At 44.9% G+C, this 20,640-nt stretch overlaps 1 protein-coding gene across 1 annotated transcript in view; it reads right to left on the bottom strand.

Moving 5' to 3' along the window:
- Window positions 1-20,640, bottom strand: part of LMAN1 (lectin, mannose binding 1) — a 71,198-nt gene that overhangs the window by 30,499 nt on the left and 20,059 nt on the right. Inside the window, exons 4-7 of the mRNA XM_089689468.1 lie at window positions 8,862-8,923; window positions 5,179-5,278; window positions 4,960-5,083; window positions 911-969 (exon numbers count right to left, since the gene is read on the bottom strand). Of these exons, the coding sequence (XP_089545594.1) occupies window positions 911-969; window positions 4,960-5,083; window positions 5,179-5,278; window positions 8,862-8,923 (345 nt within the window). The remainder of the gene's footprint in view (window positions 1-910; window positions 970-4,959; window positions 5,084-5,178; window positions 5,279-8,861; window positions 8,924-20,640) is intronic.

Below are 20,640 nucleotides of genomic sequence, written 5' to 3'. Positions count from 1 at the left end.
AGAGGTAGAGCCAGCTGCCGGTCAAAAATCTGGGTGGGTCCCAACATTAAAGTCGGGATCCCTGCCGACCCCAGACAGGCTGGGTGACGTCAGCTAACAGTGGAGTTTAGCCCCTTGTTGGCTGAATACGGGTCACAGGAGTGTAGAACTAAGTGTACTCCTGTGACCCAAAGGAGAAGTAGGGCCAAAAGAGCTTTGGCCCTACTTCCCCTTTAATTAGACTTTCCTCTGTGCTGTCCTCTCTTTGGAACAGATCTCACAAAACTGTGAAGGAAACACGAGATATCTTTAGCCTACGTCAGGTCCATACAAGAATTTTAGTGGAACTGGTGGTCTAGTATTCAAATGACTGCTAATTCCATTTAAATTATTAATTAAATTTAAATTATAACAAGGACAAGAAACAGTACAGTGAGAAAAAGTACTGCTGTGTTTTTTGGAGAGCTGTATCTTTCAGGAGACAGCATGGAGGTATGTCTAGTGAACACATTACCCATACCTCCTTTCTGAAGAAAATTGCTAAGGGTATGCCCCTTATGACCAGCCCTTAGGCCTGTCCCCAGCATTGAAATACAGTCAGTTTTTACTTCTGCTATGACTAGAGGCAGAGTGGCACATTGGGTTTTTACATATATTTTAGTAAAAATCAAATACTGAAATCTCATATAGACTTCACAATGTTAATGTAGTTTCAAATCATTGTCAAACTTTTAAGAAAATGCTCATCTCCCTGTTGTTCTGCATTATCACCCTGCACATGCTCCCCCAGAGGGCAAGCCAACATAGTACACTGTTGCCATCATCAAAAAACCCTTTCCAACAAATATGACACATTTCTAGTTTTCTGAAAAAAAATAAATACATTCCATACCAACAGTTTTGTTCATAAAAAAAAAAAAGAAACACTCACTGCCTCTTTGCTAGGTTCCGTTAACTGGAAAGTTAGAAAGGACAGGACATCATGATCATCTAAAAAGGAAAAAAAAAGAAAAAAAGTTAGGATGAATAATAAACACAAAACAAAAAGTTGACCTGATTTTTTCAAAGCTACATATTCAACTAGAAATGCTTTTCTCTCCTGTAGGGCATCCAAGAGGACAGAGTGTGTATAAAGATACGTGGCATTCACTTGTAACCATGTCTCCTTATTTCTTGTATGAAATAATGGCTATAGACACTCCCTGCTGCAATATCAGATCTGAATGCTGTATCTGTGCTGTGACTCAATGACATTTTTTTAATTTTCATTGTGCCACCTTACATGATATGTCTACATCAGATATCCCCATCAGAGAGTCTACTTACATAATGGGTATCCCCATCAGAGCAAAAGTCAGAACAGAGGAATCGCCGCTGGCTATCCCAGCTTCAGTCGATCCGGAATACAGCTGCCAGACTCATTCACCTTTCCAACCGCTCCATCTCCGCCACCCCCCTCTGCCATTCCCTCCACTGGCTTCCGATTGAGCAACGGACCAAATTCAAAATCCTAACGCTAACGTACAAAGCTGTCCACCATACTGCCCCGAACTACATCACTGACCTAATATCCAAGTACCGCCCAGCACGCACACTCCGCTCCTCACAAGACCTCCTTCTCTCTAGTTCCCTGGTCTCCTCCTCCCATGCCCACCTCCAGGACTTCTCCAGGGTGTCACCCATCCTCTGGAACTCCCTACCCCAACCCATCAGATTATCACCTACTCTCCTCTCCTTTAGGCGCACCCTGAAAACCCATCTCTTTAGGGAAGCCTACCCCACCCCCTGCTAACTTGCCAACCTCCTCCACTCCTCCTACCACTCCATCCCCCACAGCTATCTCCTCCTGTACCACCATCCCCTCCCTCCTAGATTGTAAGCTCGAAAGAGCAGGGCCCTCAATCCCCTCATGTTTTGCATTGTATTGGTATTGTTCATTCACATGTTCTGTCCCCCTGTGTAATGTACAGCGCTGAGCGAACTAAATACTGTATAATAATAATAATAATAATAATTTAAATTTCTGGCTTACTCAGATGCTGGGGGGTGAGGCATGCTAGCAAAATCATTTGTTTTTAGGACACACTTGGTGTTGGGTGAGGAGGCTCCTTACTGAGTAACATGTTACACCCTGGATACGAGTGTAAATGTTAGAAAAGGTGAACTTAGTCTTTATACGGAAAAATTCTTGTAAAAATAAAATCTAATTTAGGGGAAAAAAAAATTATAAATATATATATATATATATATATATATATATATATATATTTATATATATAGCAGTAATATGGGTGGAGTGCACAAGGATGATCAATCACAGTGCATAACAATCAGGCCCTCCCAAAGGCCATATATAGAAAAAAGAAAATTGGATTGCTGCACAAAAAAAACTTATTGTTGAAAAATCACCATACAAAGGGTGATCTAAAAAAAATGGACAAAGCCATAGATCCTAGTGTTTAACAAACAGTTTCGGGCTATTATGTTAATGCCCTTCTTCAGATCAGAACACATATTGAAATACAAAATGCTAGATAGATCAATATATACATACATCATCATTGGAATCAATTATGTAATTAACCACAAATTGAATGCACATCAGATGAACATCTTCTAATAAAGGTGGTGGCTTAAGAGTGAAAATTCTGTCAGGAAGAAACATCCCCATATTAAAGATGTGGAATGTAGATATAAATACCTATTATAAAAAGCACATATATATATATTAAGGAAAAAGCATTTTGTATTTCAAGATGTGTTCTGATCTGAAGAAGGGCGTTAACATAATAGCCTGAAACTGTTTGTTGAACACTAGGATGTACGGCTTTGTCCATTTTTTTGGATCACCCCATTTTATGGTGATTTGTCAACAATAAAAGTTTTTTATGTGCAGCAATCCAATAAAATCAAGCCCCTAGGCATGCAGACTGCTTCTACAAATATTTGTGAAAGAATGGGTCGCTCTCAGGAACTCCGTGAATACAAGTGTGGTACTGTGATAGGTTGTCACCTGTGCAATAAGTCCATCCGTAATATTTCCTGTTACTAAATATTCCACAGTCAACTGTTCGTGGGATTATAACAAAGTGGAAGCAACTGGGAACAACAGAAACTGGTAGACCACTTAAAATGACAGAGCGGGGTCAGCGCATGCTGAAGTGTACAGTGTGCAGAAGTCGCCAACTGTCTGCAGAGTCAATAGCTAAAGACCTCCAAACTTCATGTGGCCTTCAGATTAGCACAACAACAGTGTGTAGAGAGCTTCATGGAATGGGTTTCCATGGCCGAGCAGCTGCATCCAAGCCTTACATCACCAACTGCAATGCAAAGCGCCGGATGCAGTGGTGTAAAGCACGCCGCCACTGGACTCTAGAGCATTGGAGAAGTGTTCTCTGGTGTGACCAATCACGCTTTTCTGTCTGGCAATCCGATGGACGTGTTTGGGCTTGGCGATTGCCAGTAGGGTGCTTGCTGGACTGCATTGTGCCAAGTGTAAAGTTTGGTGGAGAGGAGATTATGGTGTGGGTTTTATGGTATTAAAACAGGGTATGCCAGGGTACTATGATTGGGCTTGGCCCCTTAGTTCCAGTGAAGAGAAGTCTTAAAGGATAAGTTCACCTTTTAGACAAAAATAATAAATGCACATTTGTTTGCAGGTGAAAAAAATGTACATTATAGGTTGCAGGAGCCTGTAAATCATTGCACCAGTGATCAGATTATTATTATTATACAGTATTTATATAGCGCTAAAAGGTTTGCTCAGCGCTGTACATTATAGTGGGGGACAGAACATGAGACAATACAGTAACAAAACACGAGGGAGTCAAGGGCCCTGCTCTTTCGAGCTTACAATCTAGGAGATCGCTAATGCCATGCAGGTCTCCTGCAGACCTGTCAGAATATCTGCTTGCCATAGAGGATGTACAAGCAAGCAGATATCCTGACAGGAAGCTTCAATGAACTACCACCATTGAAAACTACAAGCTGTCGGACCTTATAAGGCTGTAGGGACTTGCCGTTCATTCATTCACAGAAGTCCGTGAATGAATGATGCGGCCGTGTGGGCGGTGCTGCACACAGCCGCGCTGTTTTCAAATTTGACAGCAAGTATGGGGAGAAGTTTCCCCGTACTATTAGAGGGAGGTTAGGGCGGCGGCTGTGGCAATGGGAACATGGTACATGTTCCACCGTAAAAACGGGTGAAGCGTGACACGTTCCCAAAGGTGAACTTATCCTTTAACCTCTTCACGCCGGCACCTCCCAGCCCATTAAGGGGTTTCAGACGCCGGTAGGCAGGGAGGGGTTTTAGGGTCATGTGACCGCCGTGATTCGCTGTCACATGATCGGAAAAGGTCCCGGTCGCAAGGGGAGATCGGGACCTTTCTGTAAGACATTGACATATGTGCTGGGAGCAGGCAGAGTGTGCGCTCTCAGCACATATGTGTTTTCAAATGGTACGCAAATATATGGCTGCTCGGCGCCAAGGCCCAGCCGAGAGGCCACATATTTGCGTTCAGTCGGTGTCAAGTAAGGCAATAGCATACCAAGACATTTTGGACAATTTCATGCTCCCAACTTTGTGGGAACAGTTTGGGGATGGCCCCTACCTGTTCCAACATGACTGCACAAAGCAAGGTCTATAAAGACATGGATGAGCGAGTTTGGGGTGGAGGAACTTGACTGGCCTCAACCCGATAGAACACCTTTGGGATGAATTAGAGTGGAGACTGCGAGCCAGGCCTTCTGGTCTGTGACCTCACAAATGTGCTTCTGGAAGAATGGTCAAACATTCCCATAGGCACCCTCCTATACCTTGTGGACGGTCTTCCCAGAAGAGTTGAAGCGGTTATAGCTGCAAAGGGCGGGGCCAACTCAATATTGAACCCTACAGACTAAGACTGGGATGCCAGTAAATTTCATGTGCGTGTAAAGGCAGGCATCCCAATACACACACACACACATATATATCTGACCAACCTGCCAGGCCTCCAGTAGCTGCAGATATCCCAAAGAAGCCTTGCTGGGGCATAACCATATTGTCCACTTTTGCACAGAGCTCATAGTCGTCCTTGTCAGGTGTAAAGCCGTTGTTAATCATTACCTACAGGAACAGCGCGACAGGAAAGTGTTCAAGGAAAAGATAAAGCGGGTTTATTTATACCAAAAGCCACGTATACCATGAGCAGGAATACTCACTGTCAAAGTCTTCCTGTAGTAGGTGATCTTTGCTCGAACTGGATAAGGTTTGTTTCGGAAATCTCTCTGACAATAGGACAGTGCTTGCGAAGCTCCATCGCTGCAAATATACACAAAGCACCTATTAGTGCCATTTCTGTTAGGCCAAGTTTTCATATGCAGCCTACCTTGCTGCCCCGCTTAAAAGTGATCCCTGGTGGATTGCTTTTCAGAGATATACGACAGGTGGTAAGGATATGCTATAGCACCTCCTCAGTGCCTGTTTTAACCCAGTAAGGCCTGCACAGTCTTGAATGTGTCAAGCTCAGCGGTGGTACTGCCAGCTGAACATGATAGGGGGTATAAAAGTTGCATCTCCCGTGAAGCAGAGCATCATTTGAATGGGCTGCTGTAGCTGTGAGCAATGCGGGGAAAACAAGCCCCTGACCTTTTTGTTAAAAGCGCATTTAAAAGTACCGAATGGTACCATGCAGTTTTGCGCACATGAAAACGTCATTCTGCCAATGTTGTGGGGGTGCCATTAACTGGTTCCCGCCAGAGGTACACATACATGCAGCCTCTCGGCAGGTGGGCTTTAACAGCAAGAGGTTGTATGTATGCGGCCCTATGTAAGTATTTTTCCTGTTTTGAAAGCACGCTCCCAGCACAGCAACTAGCGGGAAAATCCCCAAATGCATAATTGTGATTGTGAGTTTTCTGATCATGTGACCACTGTGACTGCCAATCACAGCACTCACATAATTGGAATGCCCGCCTCTGCCTCCCAGCATTTAGAACTTCTTAAAGGGATAGGGGGCGGTGGCGGTTAAGAATTAATGGCACCCCCCCACACATGCTAAAGAGCAGTGCTATTTTTCTGGGGGTCGGGAATGAGCGGGATTATGCACACGGTCCCTACACACACACAAGTGAACCTAGGCTTAGTGAACACCAACAACTGGTGGAGGCCAGCCAAGCTATCTGCACCCTGAAGAAACACTTAAAGCAGGTTCCTAGTCAAAAAAAAAAAAAAAAGACAAAAAATAGCCCATTAAAAAACATGATAAAATCAGCCTTTTGCTTACAATGTTCATCTTCAATCCAGAGGCTTCTACTGCTAGATGTCCTCGATCTGAAATCCAGCATCCAACTCACTTCCTCTGAGCCCAGGTTATCCTGGACTGAGCTTTGTGGGATCGGACAGTGAAAAGGAGAAGCAGCACAGTGATGAGCTCTGTCACTGCACTTGCTCCTATCAGCATGTCTTTAGTCAATAATGAACAGATTAACTTCTTGAGCTGCTTCTTTCTTCCACATGCCAGCCCAGCTATACAGTCATGGCCGAAATTGTTGGCACCCTTGATATTTTTCCTGAAAATCAAGTATTTCACACAAAAAAGGTATTGCATTAACACATGTTTTGCTATACACATGTTTATTCCCTTTGTATGTATTGGAACAAATATAAAACAGAGGCAGAAAAGCAAATATGACATAATGTCACACAAAACCCCAAAAATGGGCTGGACAAAAGTATTGGCACCCTTAACTTAATATTTGGTTGCACACCCTTTGGAAAACATAACTGAAATCAGTCGCTTCCTATAACCATCAATAAGCTTCTGACACCTCTCACCCGGAATTTTGGACCACTCTTCCTTTGCAAACAGCTCCAGGTCTCTCTTATTGGAAGGACACCTTTTCCCAACAGCAATTTTAAGATCTCTCCACAGGTGTTCAATGGGATTTAGATCTGGGCTCATTGCTGGCCACTTCAGAACTCTCCAGCGCTTCTTTGCCATCCATTTCTGAGTGCTTTTTGACGTATGTTTGGGGTCATTGTCCTGCTGGAAGACCCAGGATCTTGGACGCAAACCCAGCTTTCTGACACTGGGCCCTACAGTGCGACCCAAAATCCTTTGGTAATCCTCAGATTTCATGATGCCTTGCACACAGTCAAGGCACCCAGTGCCAGAGGCAGCAAAACAACCCCAAAACATCATTGAACCTCCACCATATTTTACCGTAGGTACTGTGTTTTGTTCTTTGTAGGCCTCATTCCGTTTTCGGTAAACAGTAGAATGATGTGCTTTACCGAAAAGCTCTATCTTGGTCTCATCTGTCCACAAGACGTTTTCCCAGAAGGCTTTTGGCTTACTCAAGTACATTTTGGCAAACTGTAGTCTTGCTTTTTTATGTCTCTGTGTCAGCAGTGGGGTCCTCCTGGGTCTCCTGCCATAGCGTTTCATTTCATTTAAATGTCGACGGATAGTTCGCGCTGACACTGATGCTCCCTGAGCCTGCAGGACAGCTTGAATGTCTTTGGAACATGTTTGGGGCTGCTTATCCACCATCCGGACTATTCTGCGTTGCAATCTTTCATCAATTTTCCTCATCCGTCCACGACCAGGGAGATTAGCTACAGTGCCATGGGTTGCAAACTTCTTGATAATGTTGCGCACTGTGGACAAAGGCAAATCTAGTTCTCTGGAGATGGACTTGTAACCTTGAGATTGTTGATATTTTGCCACAATTTTGGTTCTCAGGTCCTCAGACAGTTCTCGTCTCCTCTTTCTGTTGTCCATGCTTAGTGTGGCACAGACAGACACACAATGCAAAGGTTAAGTGAACGTCTCTCCTTTTTATCTGCTTTCAGGTGTGATTTCTATATTGCCCACACCTGTTACTTGCCCCAGGTGAGTTTACAGGAGCATCACATGCTTGTAACATTCTTATTTATCCGCAGTTGTGAAAGGGTGCCAATACTTTTGTCCAGCCCATTTTTGGAGGTTTGTGTGACATTATGTCGAATTTGCTTTCTTTCCTCCCTTTTTTTGTTTTGTCCCAATACACACAAAGGGAATAAACATGTGTATAGCAAAACATGTGTTAATGCAATACGTTTCGTGAGAAATACATGATTTCCTGGAGAAATATCAAGGGTGCCAACAATTTCGGCCATGACTGTATATATTGATACCTGTTGATCCTGCCAGAAATCTAATGCCCTTGCAAATTCCTGTGCACTGAACTGAAATCTAAATGTTGGCAGCCTTCCAAATTCCAAATTCTCTTTTTGTAAACTAAAGAGCACCTCTCATGGAGGTAGAAGTAGGGGGGGGGTGTTTGTAGTCCAAGTCAGGAGACAGCGTAGGATAGGCAGTGTGTTACTGGCAGAAGCAACAGAGAAAAATAAAAGGAAAGCGCTTGAAAAAAGAAAACTATAAGCTGGAATATATTACATTTCTGTTTGTGGCTTTAGATACAGTATGCTTCAATGGACCACAAAACTATCAAAACACATAATTTGTAGTAAAAAAAATAAAGTAAATGTTACTTCCTAGTCTTTGGCAGGTAAAACAGTAATGCGTTCAAGTTGCCCGTTTAGCTGCCGTTCTGTATCCGCTCTTTAGGCCCCATTCACACTGGACCATTAACTCTGTGTCCCGCGCAGGGCTGCCGTTTACCGGCAAGGGGATGCACAGGTGCACCGTGTATTCCCGTGCCGGTGTCTATTGGCATATGCAGCTGAACAGTCGCTGTGTCTCTACATGACATGCAGGTGCGGATCCCCAAATGTGTTGGTAAAGGATGGCCCTGTACGGGGCAAGGAGGTAATTGCCCTTGTGAATGTGGCCTTAAAATTTTCTACACAAGAATCACTTTTCAAGCAAAACAAAAAACCCACACCCAGAAAAACTTACTTCTGATGGTCATAAACAAGCTTTCCATTATTTCCCACAACCAAAATCATCGGATTGTTTTTCTGCAACAAAAAATAAGTACAGTAAATATTTGATATTTCCTTGCATGGCCTATGTGGATAACAGACAAAAGGGTCATGAAAGCAGACTGCATGTATGATTTTCATTGCAATTTTAGATTTTCCCATTTTTTCCCCCCTCATTATTCCAACCCCACCCCCGTATACTCTCCTCCACCTTCCAGCAACGCGGCAGTTACATCCCTCACAGACTACTGTCATCTTCTCCCAACTGCCAGATTTTCAGCCTCTTGATTGGCCTGCAGAGGATGAGGTCATCCCACGCATGCACACAGGAGTCAGCCTTTCCAGCACAACTGAAGTGTGCCAGGTAAGCACACTGAGCTGCACATGTGAACAGGCAGCCATGTTTGTAAAACTGCAGAAGAGACCCAAATTTGAATGGTCCCCAGTTACCATTTCCACTGCGATCGCCTAGGTGACAGGTCGCAGAAGACTACAGGGCCATTCACAAAGCACAGCGCTTCTCGCACATGCGCAGTGGGCACCTGGCTGGGAAGCCGCAAGCTGTCACAGTCGGGTGCCCACATTGAAGATGCCGGTGCCAGGGAGAAAAGACGGCCGGTGAAACCACCAGTGGTGAGGACACCGCTGGACCCCGGGACAGGTAAGTGTCTGTATTTTAAAAGTCAGCAGCTAGTTTTTGTAGCTGCTGACTTTTTTTTTCAGGTGGAACTCCGCTTTAATTGTAATCACATCTGTATTTATAGTTTCAGTATTGTTGCCATGCAATGCTCCACAAATATCTGTCAATGCTTCCAATGAAGTTCATCTCAAGTATGTTTTTGTGATAGGGTAACTTTGCTATGGTACTGCTGCTGAATTCAAAGCAACGTTGTCACGATGTATTGGCTGTGCCCGTGTGATGAGATGTTGCAGCCTGTCAATCAGCACCCGGCCACACCTTTCTGGACTGGCAACACTGCCCATGTTGCTAAAACCCTCCCACTGTGAGCTGCAGCGTCAGAGGGGAGCGTGCGAGACACAAATGGAGGATTTGGGTCAGTTATAGAAGGTAAACCTTTTTTTGTTTACTTTTTCAGTCTTTTGCATCAGAGTAGTAGTTGAATTCGGTAGCTATTTAGATAGACTTTAGATGTACTTTATATGCCATCTTATATCATGCATTAGCTGTGAGGTTTTATAAGGTGTCTATTAGCGATAGCAGAAAAAGGAGCTGCTGCAGGAGGCGATAAATAAAAAATGTATAGGATAAAATATAAACTCATGAAAAATAGTTTAAAAATACACTAATGAGAAAAATATTGAATGATAAAATAATTAACACAGTTAAGCAGCCTAATGAATTAACTATAAAGTCTGAAAGATTTTCCATCTGCTAAAGTAAATAGCTCCAGGCTGAGCTGGCAAGAGTCTATTAAGTAAATACTGACTGCTCTACACAACTGCCAACTTCTGCATATGAATACCAACTGGTTTCAATAAAGTGGAACTAAGACTGTAATATTTCATCTACAATAGTCCAATACTGTCCGCTATCTTCGTAAAGTCCCTAGCCGTCATCTTCTTCCCAGCTTCTTCAGAGTGCTGATCTTTGGCTGCGCTGCTTGGCTGATGCGGGATGACGTGACATGTGCAGTCATGCTGACAAGCGCAGCTAAGTGTACATTTTAACCACTTGCCCTCCAGAAGATTTACCCCCCTTCTTGACCAGGCCTTTTTTTGACATCCTCCTTTTTCACACAAATAGAGCTTTCTTTTGGTGGTATTTGATTGCCTGTGCACTTTATTTTTTGTGCTATAAACAAAAAAAAAAGACCACAAATTTTGAAAAAACAAATATTTTCTCATTTCTGTCATAAAAAAATAAAAAAAATAACTCAAAATTTCATCATAAATTTAGTCCAAAATGTATTCTGCTACATGTTTTTGGTAAAAAAAAAAAAAAAAATCCCAATAAGTGTATATTGCTATTGCTTTTACTGACTGCCTATCACATTTCTTGAGGTGCTAAAGTACCAGGACAGTACAAACACCCCCAAATGACCCCTTTTCGGAAAGTAGACACTCTAAGCTATCTGCTGAGAGGCATATTGAGTTCATGTAAGATTTATTCCCCCTCCCCTCCCCCCAAGTTTTTGGAAAATGACAAACTTTTTTTTTTACATAAAGTTGTCATTTAAATGATACAGTGGGGCAAAAAGTATTTAGTCAGCCACCAATTGTGCAAGTTCTCCCACTTAAAAAGATGAGAGAGGCCTGTAATTGGCATCATAGGTAGACCTCAACTATGAGAGACAAAATGAGAACAAAAATCTAGACAATCACATTGCCTGATTTGGAAAGAATTTATTTGCAAATTATGGTGGAAAAGAAGTATTTGGTCACCTACAAACAAGCAAGATTTCTGGCTCTCACAGACCTGTACCTTCTTCTTTAAGAGGCTCCTCTGTCCTGCACTCATTACCTGTATCAATGGCACCTGTTTGAACTTGTTATCAGTATAAAAGACACCTGTTCACAACCTCAAACAGCTACACTCCAAACTCCACTATGGTGAAGACCAAAGAGCTGTCGAAGGACACCAGAAACAAAATTGTAGACCTGCACCAGGCTGGGAAGACTGAATCTGCAATAGGCAAGCAGCTTGGTGTGAACAAATCTACTGTGGGAGCAATAATTAGAAAATGGAAGACATACAAGACCACTGATAATCTCCTTCAATCTGGGGCTCCACGCAAGATCTCACCCCGTGGGATCAAAATGATCACAAGAACGGTGAGCAAAAATCCCAGGACCACACGGGGGGACCTAGTGAATGACCTGCAGAGAGCTGGGACCAACGTAACAAAGGCTACCATCAGTAACACTCTACGCCGCCAGGGACTCAGATCCTGCAGTGCCAGACGTGTCCCCCTGCTTAAGCCAGTACATGTCCGGGCCTGTCTGAAGTTTTCTAGAGAGCATTTGGATGATCCAGAAGAGGATTGGGAGAATGTCATATGGTCAGATGAAACCAAAATAGAACTGTTTGGTAGAAACACAACTCATCGTGTTTGGAGGAGAGAGACTGCTGAGTTGCATCCAAAGAACACCATACCTACTGTGAAGCATGGGGGTGGCAACATCATGCTTTGGGGCTGTTTCTCCGCAAAGGGACCAGGACAACTGATCCATGTACAGGACAGAATGAATGGGGCCATGTATCGTGAGATTTTGAGTGCAAACCTTCTTCCATCAGCAAGGGCATTGAAGATGAAACGTGGCTGGGTCCTCCAACAAGACAATGATCCCAAACATACCTCCCGGGCAACGAAGGAGTGGCTTCGTAAGAAGCATTTCAAGGTCCTGGAGTGGCCTAGCCAGTCTCCAGATCTCAACCCCATAGAAAACCTTTGGAGGGAGTTGAAAGTCCGTGTTGCCCAGCGACAGCCCCAAAACATCACTGCTCTAGAGGAGGTCTGCATGGAGGAATGGGCCAACATACCAGCAACAGTGTGTGCCAACCTTGTGAAGACTTACAGGAAACGTTTGACCTCTGTCATTGCCAACAAAGGATATATAACAAAGTATTGAGATGAACTTTTGATATTGACCAAATACTTATTTTCCACCATAATTTGCAAATAAATTCTTTCCAAATCAGCCAATGTGATTGTCTGGATTTTTTTTTTCTCATTTTGTCTCTCATAGTTGAGGTCTACCTATGATGCCAATTACAGGCCTCTCTCATCTTTTTAAGAAGGAGAACTTGCACAATTGGTGGCTGACTAAATACTTTTTTGCCCCACTGTATATTGCTCACACAAGCCATGGGTATATATGGAATTACACCCCAAAATACATTCTGCTACTTCTACAGAGTATGTGGATACCACATGTGGGAGACTTTTTGGGAGCCTAGCCACATACAGGAGCCTGAAATCCAATGACCACTTTGAAAGCCTGAAAGTGCGCAACTTCCTCATTTCACTTCCTCACTATCAGTTTCAGAGGCCCTGAAATGCCAGGATAGCACCAAACCCCCCCCCCCCCCCCAAATGACCCCTTTTTGGAAAGTAGACACCCCAAGGAATTTAAAAAGAGGCATGGCGAGTATTTTGCAGATCTCATTTTTTCTCAGAAGGTTTTGAAATATAAAAAAAGAAAATTATTATTATACAGTATTTATTTAGCGCCAACGGTTTGCTCAGAGCTGTACATTATAATGGGAGACAGTACAGTAACAAAACAATACACGAGGGGTTCGATGGCCCTGCTCCTTGGGGCTTATAATCTAGGAGGGAGGGGAGAGTGGTACAGGAGGAAATAGCTGTGGGGGATGGAGTGGTGGGAAGAGAGGAGGAGATCTGCAATTAGGTGAGGGCAGGGTAGGCTTCTCTGAAGACATGGGTTTTCAGGGTGCGCCTAAAGGTGAGGAGGGAAGGTGACAGTCTGATGGATTGGGGTAGTGAGCTCCAGACGATGGGGGAAGCCCTGGAGAAATCCTGGAGACGGGCATGGGAGGAGGAGACCAGGGAACTGGAGAGTAGGAGGTCTTGTAAGGAGCGGAGAGTGCGTTTTGGGTGGTAGATGGATATCAGGTCGGTGATGTAGTCTGGGGCAGTGTTATGAACAGCTTTGTACGTCAATGTTAATATTTAGAATTTTATGCGTTGGGCAATCGGAAGCCAGTGGAGGGATTGGCAGAGGGGGGTGGCGGATACGGAGCGGTTGGTAAGGTGGATGAGTCTGGCCGCAGAATTGAGGATAGACTGAAGCGGGGATAGCCTGTTTTGGGGTAGGCCGGCGAGGAGGGAGTTACAGTAGTCAAGTCGGGAGATAAGGGAGTGAATGAGTTGCTTTGTAGTTTCTGGAGTTACGAACGTGCGTATTTTTGAGATGTTGCGAAGGTGAAGTCTGCATGAATTTGTCAGCGATTGGATCTGGGGCTGGAAAGACAGATTGGGCAGTCAGTGAGGTACTGGGTGGAGGTGGGGGCGGAGAGAGCAGAGAGTTGAAGGTGGAGAAGAGCCGGCGAGGGCTGGAGGAGAGGGTATTGATCAGGGTTACAAAGTAGGCTTGCTTGGCAGCATGGAGGGAGGAAGTGTAGGTGAGGAAGGTGGATTTATATCAGGTGAACGCTTGTTGGGATCTGGTTTTGCGCCACAGTCGCTCTAGTGCGCGACTGCGTCACTTGAGGTTTTTGGTATGGTCATTCTGCCAGGGTTGAAGCGGTCGGGGTCTAATGTTTCGTGTGGTTAGGGGTGCTAAGGAGTCAAGTGCGGCTGACAGCGAGTTGTTATAGACAGTAGTGTCAGGTCAGGGCAGGACAGGGGGAAGGATACGGTCGTAAAGTTGGTCAGCTGCAGAGTGAAAGAGGGTAGGGTCCAGGTTGCGTAGGTTTCGGCTGGTGATGGTTTGACGTTTGGAGGGGTAGGTGTAAGAGGACGAGAAGACAGAGGAGGTGATGAGGTTGTGGTCTGAGAGGGGAAAAGGGGTGTTTGTGAGGTTGTGGGGGGTGCAGAGATTAGAGAAAAGGTCCAGGGTGTTCCCGTCGGAGTGGGTGGAGGACTGTATGCACAGTGTGTGCGAGTGCAAAAGAAGAGGTTAGGTGGAGGAGTTGGGATGTGGCCGGGCTATTGATGTTGGTAGGGATGTTGAAGTCTCCAAGGATGATGGTGGGCAGCTCGGAGGAGAGAAAGAAGGGTAACCAGATGGAGAGGTCGTTGAGGAAGCGGGATACTGGTCCAGGGGGCTGATAGATTACTGCGATGCTCAGGGGGATTGGAGAAAATAGTCGGATGCAGTGGGCCTCAAGGGAGGAGAAGGATAGAGAGGGAGGGTTTGGGAGGACTTGGAAGGTGCTCTGCGGTGACAGGAGCATACCAACCCCACCACCTTTTCGACCGCTGGGTCTGGGTGAGTGGGTCCAGGTGAGACCTCCATGGGACAGTGCTGCAGGGAAGGTAGAGTCGGTGGTTTGGATCCAGGTTTCGGTGTTTGCCAGGAGGTTGAGGGAGCGGGAGACAAAGAGGTCGTGGATGGCAGTAAGTTTGTTGCAAACACGAAAACGGAGGAGTGGTTTTGGGGAGCAGGGGGACCGGTATTAGGTTGATGGGGTTGCGGCAGTTCATGGAAGTAGGCAGGTGCCTTGTGGGTGAGTGAGGTGGAGGAGGACCAGGGCTTGGGGAGATGTCCCCGGCGATTACGAGAAGAAGGGTAAGAAAGGTGGCATGGGAGCGGGATGTACAATAGCGTGATTCTACCATTGGTGGCGTTCGGGTCAGTGGGAGAGTGGAGTAGCAGGAGGAGGTGGTGAGAGACGTAGAGGAGAGATGGAAGCAGTGAGGGCGCGATGTATAGTTGTTTGAGAGGAGCAGGGGGATAGAGAGAAGAGATTTTGGGGATGGAGAAGAGTACGAGGAGGAGGAGTACAGGTGACATTTTAGGGAGGTAAACGAAGTGGTGGACAAGTGAGGTGGAAAGTCTCTCAGGGCGCTTGGTTGTAGATAGTCGGCGTGTAGTGGCGTATCTCGTAGCTGTACCTTTCCGTGACAAAAGTTCTCGTGCTTAGGATCAGGATGGGTAGAGTTCCGTTTGGCCAGTTGTGGTCAAGGGTAGTCAAGCGTCGGATGGGCTGCGGGTCAGGGCAGAGTTGTGCCGGGGTAGGCGATGGTAGGCCTCACCAGGTCGAGAATGTCCGCTGGGCTCAGCAGGTCCGGGCAGGGTTGCGACGTGGAGGCCGATAGTAGGCCTCACCAGGCTGGGGTCATCTGCTGGGTTCGGCGGCATGGAAGTAGGGTTGCAACGTGGAGGGCGATGGTAGGCCTCACCAGGTCGAGAAAAGAAAAATGTTTTTGTTTTCTTTCTTCATTTTCCAAAAACTTGTGGCAACAAATGAGATCTGTAAAATACTTACCATCAGGGGTGGACTGACCATTTGGAAACTCAGGCACTGCCTGAGGGCCCGGGGTCAGTAGGGGGCCCCATGAGATGCCCCTGGTACCTTTTTCATAGGCTTTTTTGAGTTTGGGCAAAGACACAGGGGCTCCATCATCCCCTATTGCCCAGGGTCCCCATGAGTTGTCAGTCCACCCCTGCTTAAAAGGGGTAATTTGGGGGGGTTTGGAGCTATCCTGGCATTTCAGGGCCTCCGAAACTGTGATAGGTAGTCAGGAAGTATAATGAGGAAATAAAGCTCTTTAAAAGACTGAAGGTGCTTATTGGATTTTTGGGGTCCTGTATGCGGTCAGACTGCCAAAAAATCTCCCCATACTCGGGAGAAGTAGCAAAATGTATTTTGGTGAATAATTCCACATATACTTATGGCATGCGTGAGCAATACATCATTTAAGTGACAATTGTGTAAAAAAAATTGTCATTTTCCAAAATTTGTGGTAAAAAAATAAAAATTCTTCTATTGACTCAACATGCCTCTCAGCAAATAGTTTGGGGTGTCTACTTTCCAAAAAGGGGTAGTTTTTGGGGGGTGGGGGCATTTTATGCCCAGCATTAGAAGTTTATGCCACACATTATTCGCTTTTCTAACCACCTGAAGACCAAGGCTTTTCTGACACTTTTTGTTCACATGAAAAAAAAAAAAATCAGTATTGAAATTACTTTGAACCCCCAAACATTACATATTTTTTTAAAAGCAGACACCCTAGTGAATAAAATGGTGGGTGCTGCAATTTTTTATGTCACATAGCACTCGTGCAACGATGTATCAAAAGCAAATTTTTTGCACAATGGGGGGGGGGGGGGTACGGGTGCTGCAGAATTTGTGGGCTGCAAACCAGGACTTGCAAGCACATCCAGAAAGGTACTAGGGGCTCTACGGGCCTGTGTGCGAATTCTTGGTGGCTGCGGGACACTACTTGTGCTTGCCACCGCGCCAGCTTGTACTGCACTTATGGGACTTGCCACGTCACCAAGTGATACTGCAGTGCTGACATGTGAAAGACCAGGATAGACTAGATCGCTGGTGCTCGCCAGTTCACCAAAAGGTAGAGCGGCACTAGTACTGGCACTCTGCAGCATACGAGAGTCATCATGCGCAGTTATCACCTTTTGTATCACCTCCCCCTTCCTTTAGATTGAAAGCTCCATGAGCAGGGCCCTCCTATTCCTTCTGTACTGAAATTTATTGTAATTGGATTGTCTCCCTTATATTGTAAAGCGCTGCGCAAAGTGTTGATGCTATATAAATGCTGTATAATAATAATAATAATCATCATGCATTTTTAAAAGCTCAGCAACCTAGGAACGGGGTTGGGTACGTCTGACCTAAGCAGGGACCTCTTCTCCATCGTCTGAGCTACCTGTCAGGGTGCCCCTGCTGTCTACAGGTTCGTATTCTGAGGCTGATTGTGTCAGTGAGTCTTCCCCTTTGCTCTCATCTGACATGCTCAGAATCCTGTAGGCCTCTTCACTGGTGTACTTTTCCATCAACATTTTGGCCACTAAATGTATAGGTATCTAGTGCAACTCACGGGAAAAAGAGCACCTGGCTGTCAGGGACTGCTTGAACCGCTACAAAAAAAAATTACCAGCTAGTGCTAACAGAGATCAGGCCTGTGTCTACGAACACTGCAGTTTTATGTGCAATGGGGGGGTAAGCATAGGGGCTAAACGCAGGTGCTGGCAGGTACCGGGGCTGATTCCGCTAATGCTGTGTTTTTGGGGACACTATACTAATGTGAATGCTGGTATAGTGCTGATCTTTTCAAAGATATTGATCTGTTCAGACACCATACTAACAATGGAGGCTTATTGTGTATGTGAGCGTGTTCCTGGCAATCAAAGGGTTAAATGTGATTACTGGTATACTGACGGGCAATCTGATGCTATCTGGGAGGGGGGCGAAAACCACGGGAGGGTGAATCACGTATATATACACACACGTGATTTTGCGCACCCGTGCTGCTTTGTTGCAGTATTTCTACTATATGGCGGCGCAGAAGTGGTTACACATGTCCAATAAAAACATTTTTAAAAATCAAATTTCGTCATAAATTTAGGTCAAGATGTATTCTGCAACATGTCTTTGCTTAAAAAAAAAAAAAATCACAATCACGTGTAAATGAATTGGTTTACTTGCAAGTTATAGCGTTAACAAATGGCGGTATAGATACTGGAATGTTTTTTTAATATTTTTTTTGTATTACTAATAAATGGCGGCAATCAACAACGTATAGCGGGACTTCAGAGGGCATTCTGAAACTGGGGGGGACTGACTTGGTGTCACCGACATCCCCAGTAGCACCAATACAGTGATCAGTGCTTAAAAAAAAACAATGGCACTACTAATGGAACTGGACAGGAAGGGGTTAACATGAGGGGCGATCAACAGGGTTAACAGTGTGCAGTTTTACTATGGGGCGGGGGGTGTACTTCACTGTAAGCACACTGCTCTGGATAGCTGAGCCGACAGGGAGGAGGATTGTTCGTACACAAAGCAGCCCACCTCTCCGTTGGTGATCACCGTCCGGGACTCGGTGATTGACAGCAGCGGCCGCGACGAGAGATGCAAAAATATGTGTGTGTGTGTGTGTGTGTGTGTGATTTTGCACACCCATGCCACCCTGTAGCAGTATTTCTGCTATAGGACAGTCGGGAAGCGGTTAAACAACTGGTGCACTCAGAATATGGTGCAGCTGTGCATGGCAGCCAATCAACTTCAGCTTGTTCAATTAAGCTTTGGCAATAAAACCTGGAAGCTGATTGGTTTGTATCCAAGATATGAAGATTTTGCACTCTTCAGTTTTAGTAATTAATCACCTGCATGTCTATTCTGCAACAGACAAACAGTTTATTTGGCTATGTATGAAGTTCCCAGACTAATATAAACCTCCGAGCGTGGTGGATTCATGCAGGTAAACCAGTTTTAAATTACAGGTTTTATAACTTTGAAGTTGCATCACCCTAAACCTCTGATGGCTTACTAGCCTCCTATTCAGCGCAAAATAAACAAGTGTCATATAAACACATCAGCAGTGTGAGCAACACTCAGAGGATTACCAGAATGCTTCCACCACGTAAGGACAAAGATCTAAATTCCAGTTTGTACACTCGGCAGCTTTTAGCTTCTCACTAGCAGGCCTATAAAGAGGAATCTGTTGGAATTAGAGCATAATGCAGTTATGGACTTGGGTTCTAAACAAGCAGGTTACAGGGGTGTCATCCTAGAGGATGATGTAAAGCAGGTAACCAGTGACGTCTGACACTCTCAGGGTCACAATTAGAGCCCCTCAATCTTACAAAGCCAGGTCTGCAATGCTAGGTCTAAATTCCCATCCTTACTGGTTCCTCCTATAGTACCAGCCTCTGTCCTGGACTCAAGCACACTGCGTATTAGGATGGTCTGCATTGACCAGTCTCAGTGTATATCACCACCTGCAGTAATGCATTAGGCATGCATAGGCAGAAAAGAACCAATTCTCTTAGGCAAGAATGAAGCAATCAGAATTAATTCGGACTCACTAAGCAGAATTTCCAGTCTGCAGAATCAGTCTGAACGGGGCAAAACATACAACACACACTGAAGTTCCAGGGATTGGCGAGAGTGTCTCTGCCCATAGCATGATCTCTTGGTTGAAAGAAATTAAGTTTTGTTGTAAAATTGTTCTGCAAGGCAAACACGCTCATCTACAGAAAGTGAAGACTTTTAGATCTAGAGACCAGTTTGCTGCCTGTAATTGTTGACATCTCACAGTTTGCTGGACAATTGCGGGGATCCTACAAATGGGTTGCAAGAGATGAAACCGAGAATCTTGTTCTGACCCAAAAAACATTCTGCTACTGCCTGCAAAGAAGGACTTCTCGTTTCTCCCATCTGCTGATATAAGCCACCGCTGTATCATTGTCTGACAAGTCCAGTAAGTGATGACCTGAGACTTCATCCTAAAAAATAGATCAGAGCTCTCCACACTGCAGTCAACTCCTTCCAATTGGACAACCGCCTGGTCTCTTTCAGGGTCCAATAACCTTCTGTTATTAAGTTTTCTTTACATGGGTGCTCCATCCATGAGCATTTGCGTTCGTGGTTATGGTTTGAGACATGGGGAAGGACCCAAGGAGGCCTACTGCCAAGTGTGAATGGATTCTCCCCCAGAGACTGCGGTGGACACAATGTGGTAGTCTTACCAGAGTCTAGAGAATTGTGGGAGCAGTTCTATGCTTGAAGGTGTCCCTGATGAAACCAAACCCACTGGACTGCAAGGACACATGGGGGTTTATTTACTAAAGCTGGAGAGTGCAAAATCAGACTCCCTTCTGCATAGAAACCAATCAGCTTCCAGGTTTCATTGAAGAAGCTGAGGTTAGAAGCAAATTGGTTTCTATGCAGAAGGGAGTCTGATTTTGGACTCTCCAGCTTTAGTCAAACCCCATGATGTCATGGGCCCCAGTGAAGACATTATCACTCTGGTGCTAGTTGATTCTGAATCATGTCTCCTGGCAGAAAAATCTGCTGAACCAGTGTTCAGGATCCTATTCAAAAAGGAACATGCGCTTAATGGTATTTAAGAAAAGCTTCCTTTCGTGGTCTGCACATTCCCTTGAAATATAATCAGGTAACACCATTATGTAGAGGAAAAACTGGAGACCCGATACATTTGACTGTATAAGGAAAGTCCAACTTTCGCTTTCTGGATGAAAGGTAGAGAAAATAGCTTTCAGCAAATCATCATTTGCTAAGGACAAATTAAATTTAGTGGGTCTCAAAGCATTATTCTTTACCAGTTCCTTACCAGTTA

The sequence above is a fragment of the Staurois parvus genome, unplaced genomic scaffold (assembly GCF_062004578.1).
Source record: "Staurois parvus isolate SC_StPar_1 unplaced genomic scaffold, SC_StPar_1.0 ptg000475l, whole genome shotgun sequence".
NCBI lineage: Eukaryota > Metazoa > Chordata > Amphibia > Anura > Ranidae > Staurois > Staurois parvus.
Note: the sequence above shows the minus strand (reverse complement) of the source record. Positions and strands in the feature narration are given on the sequence as shown.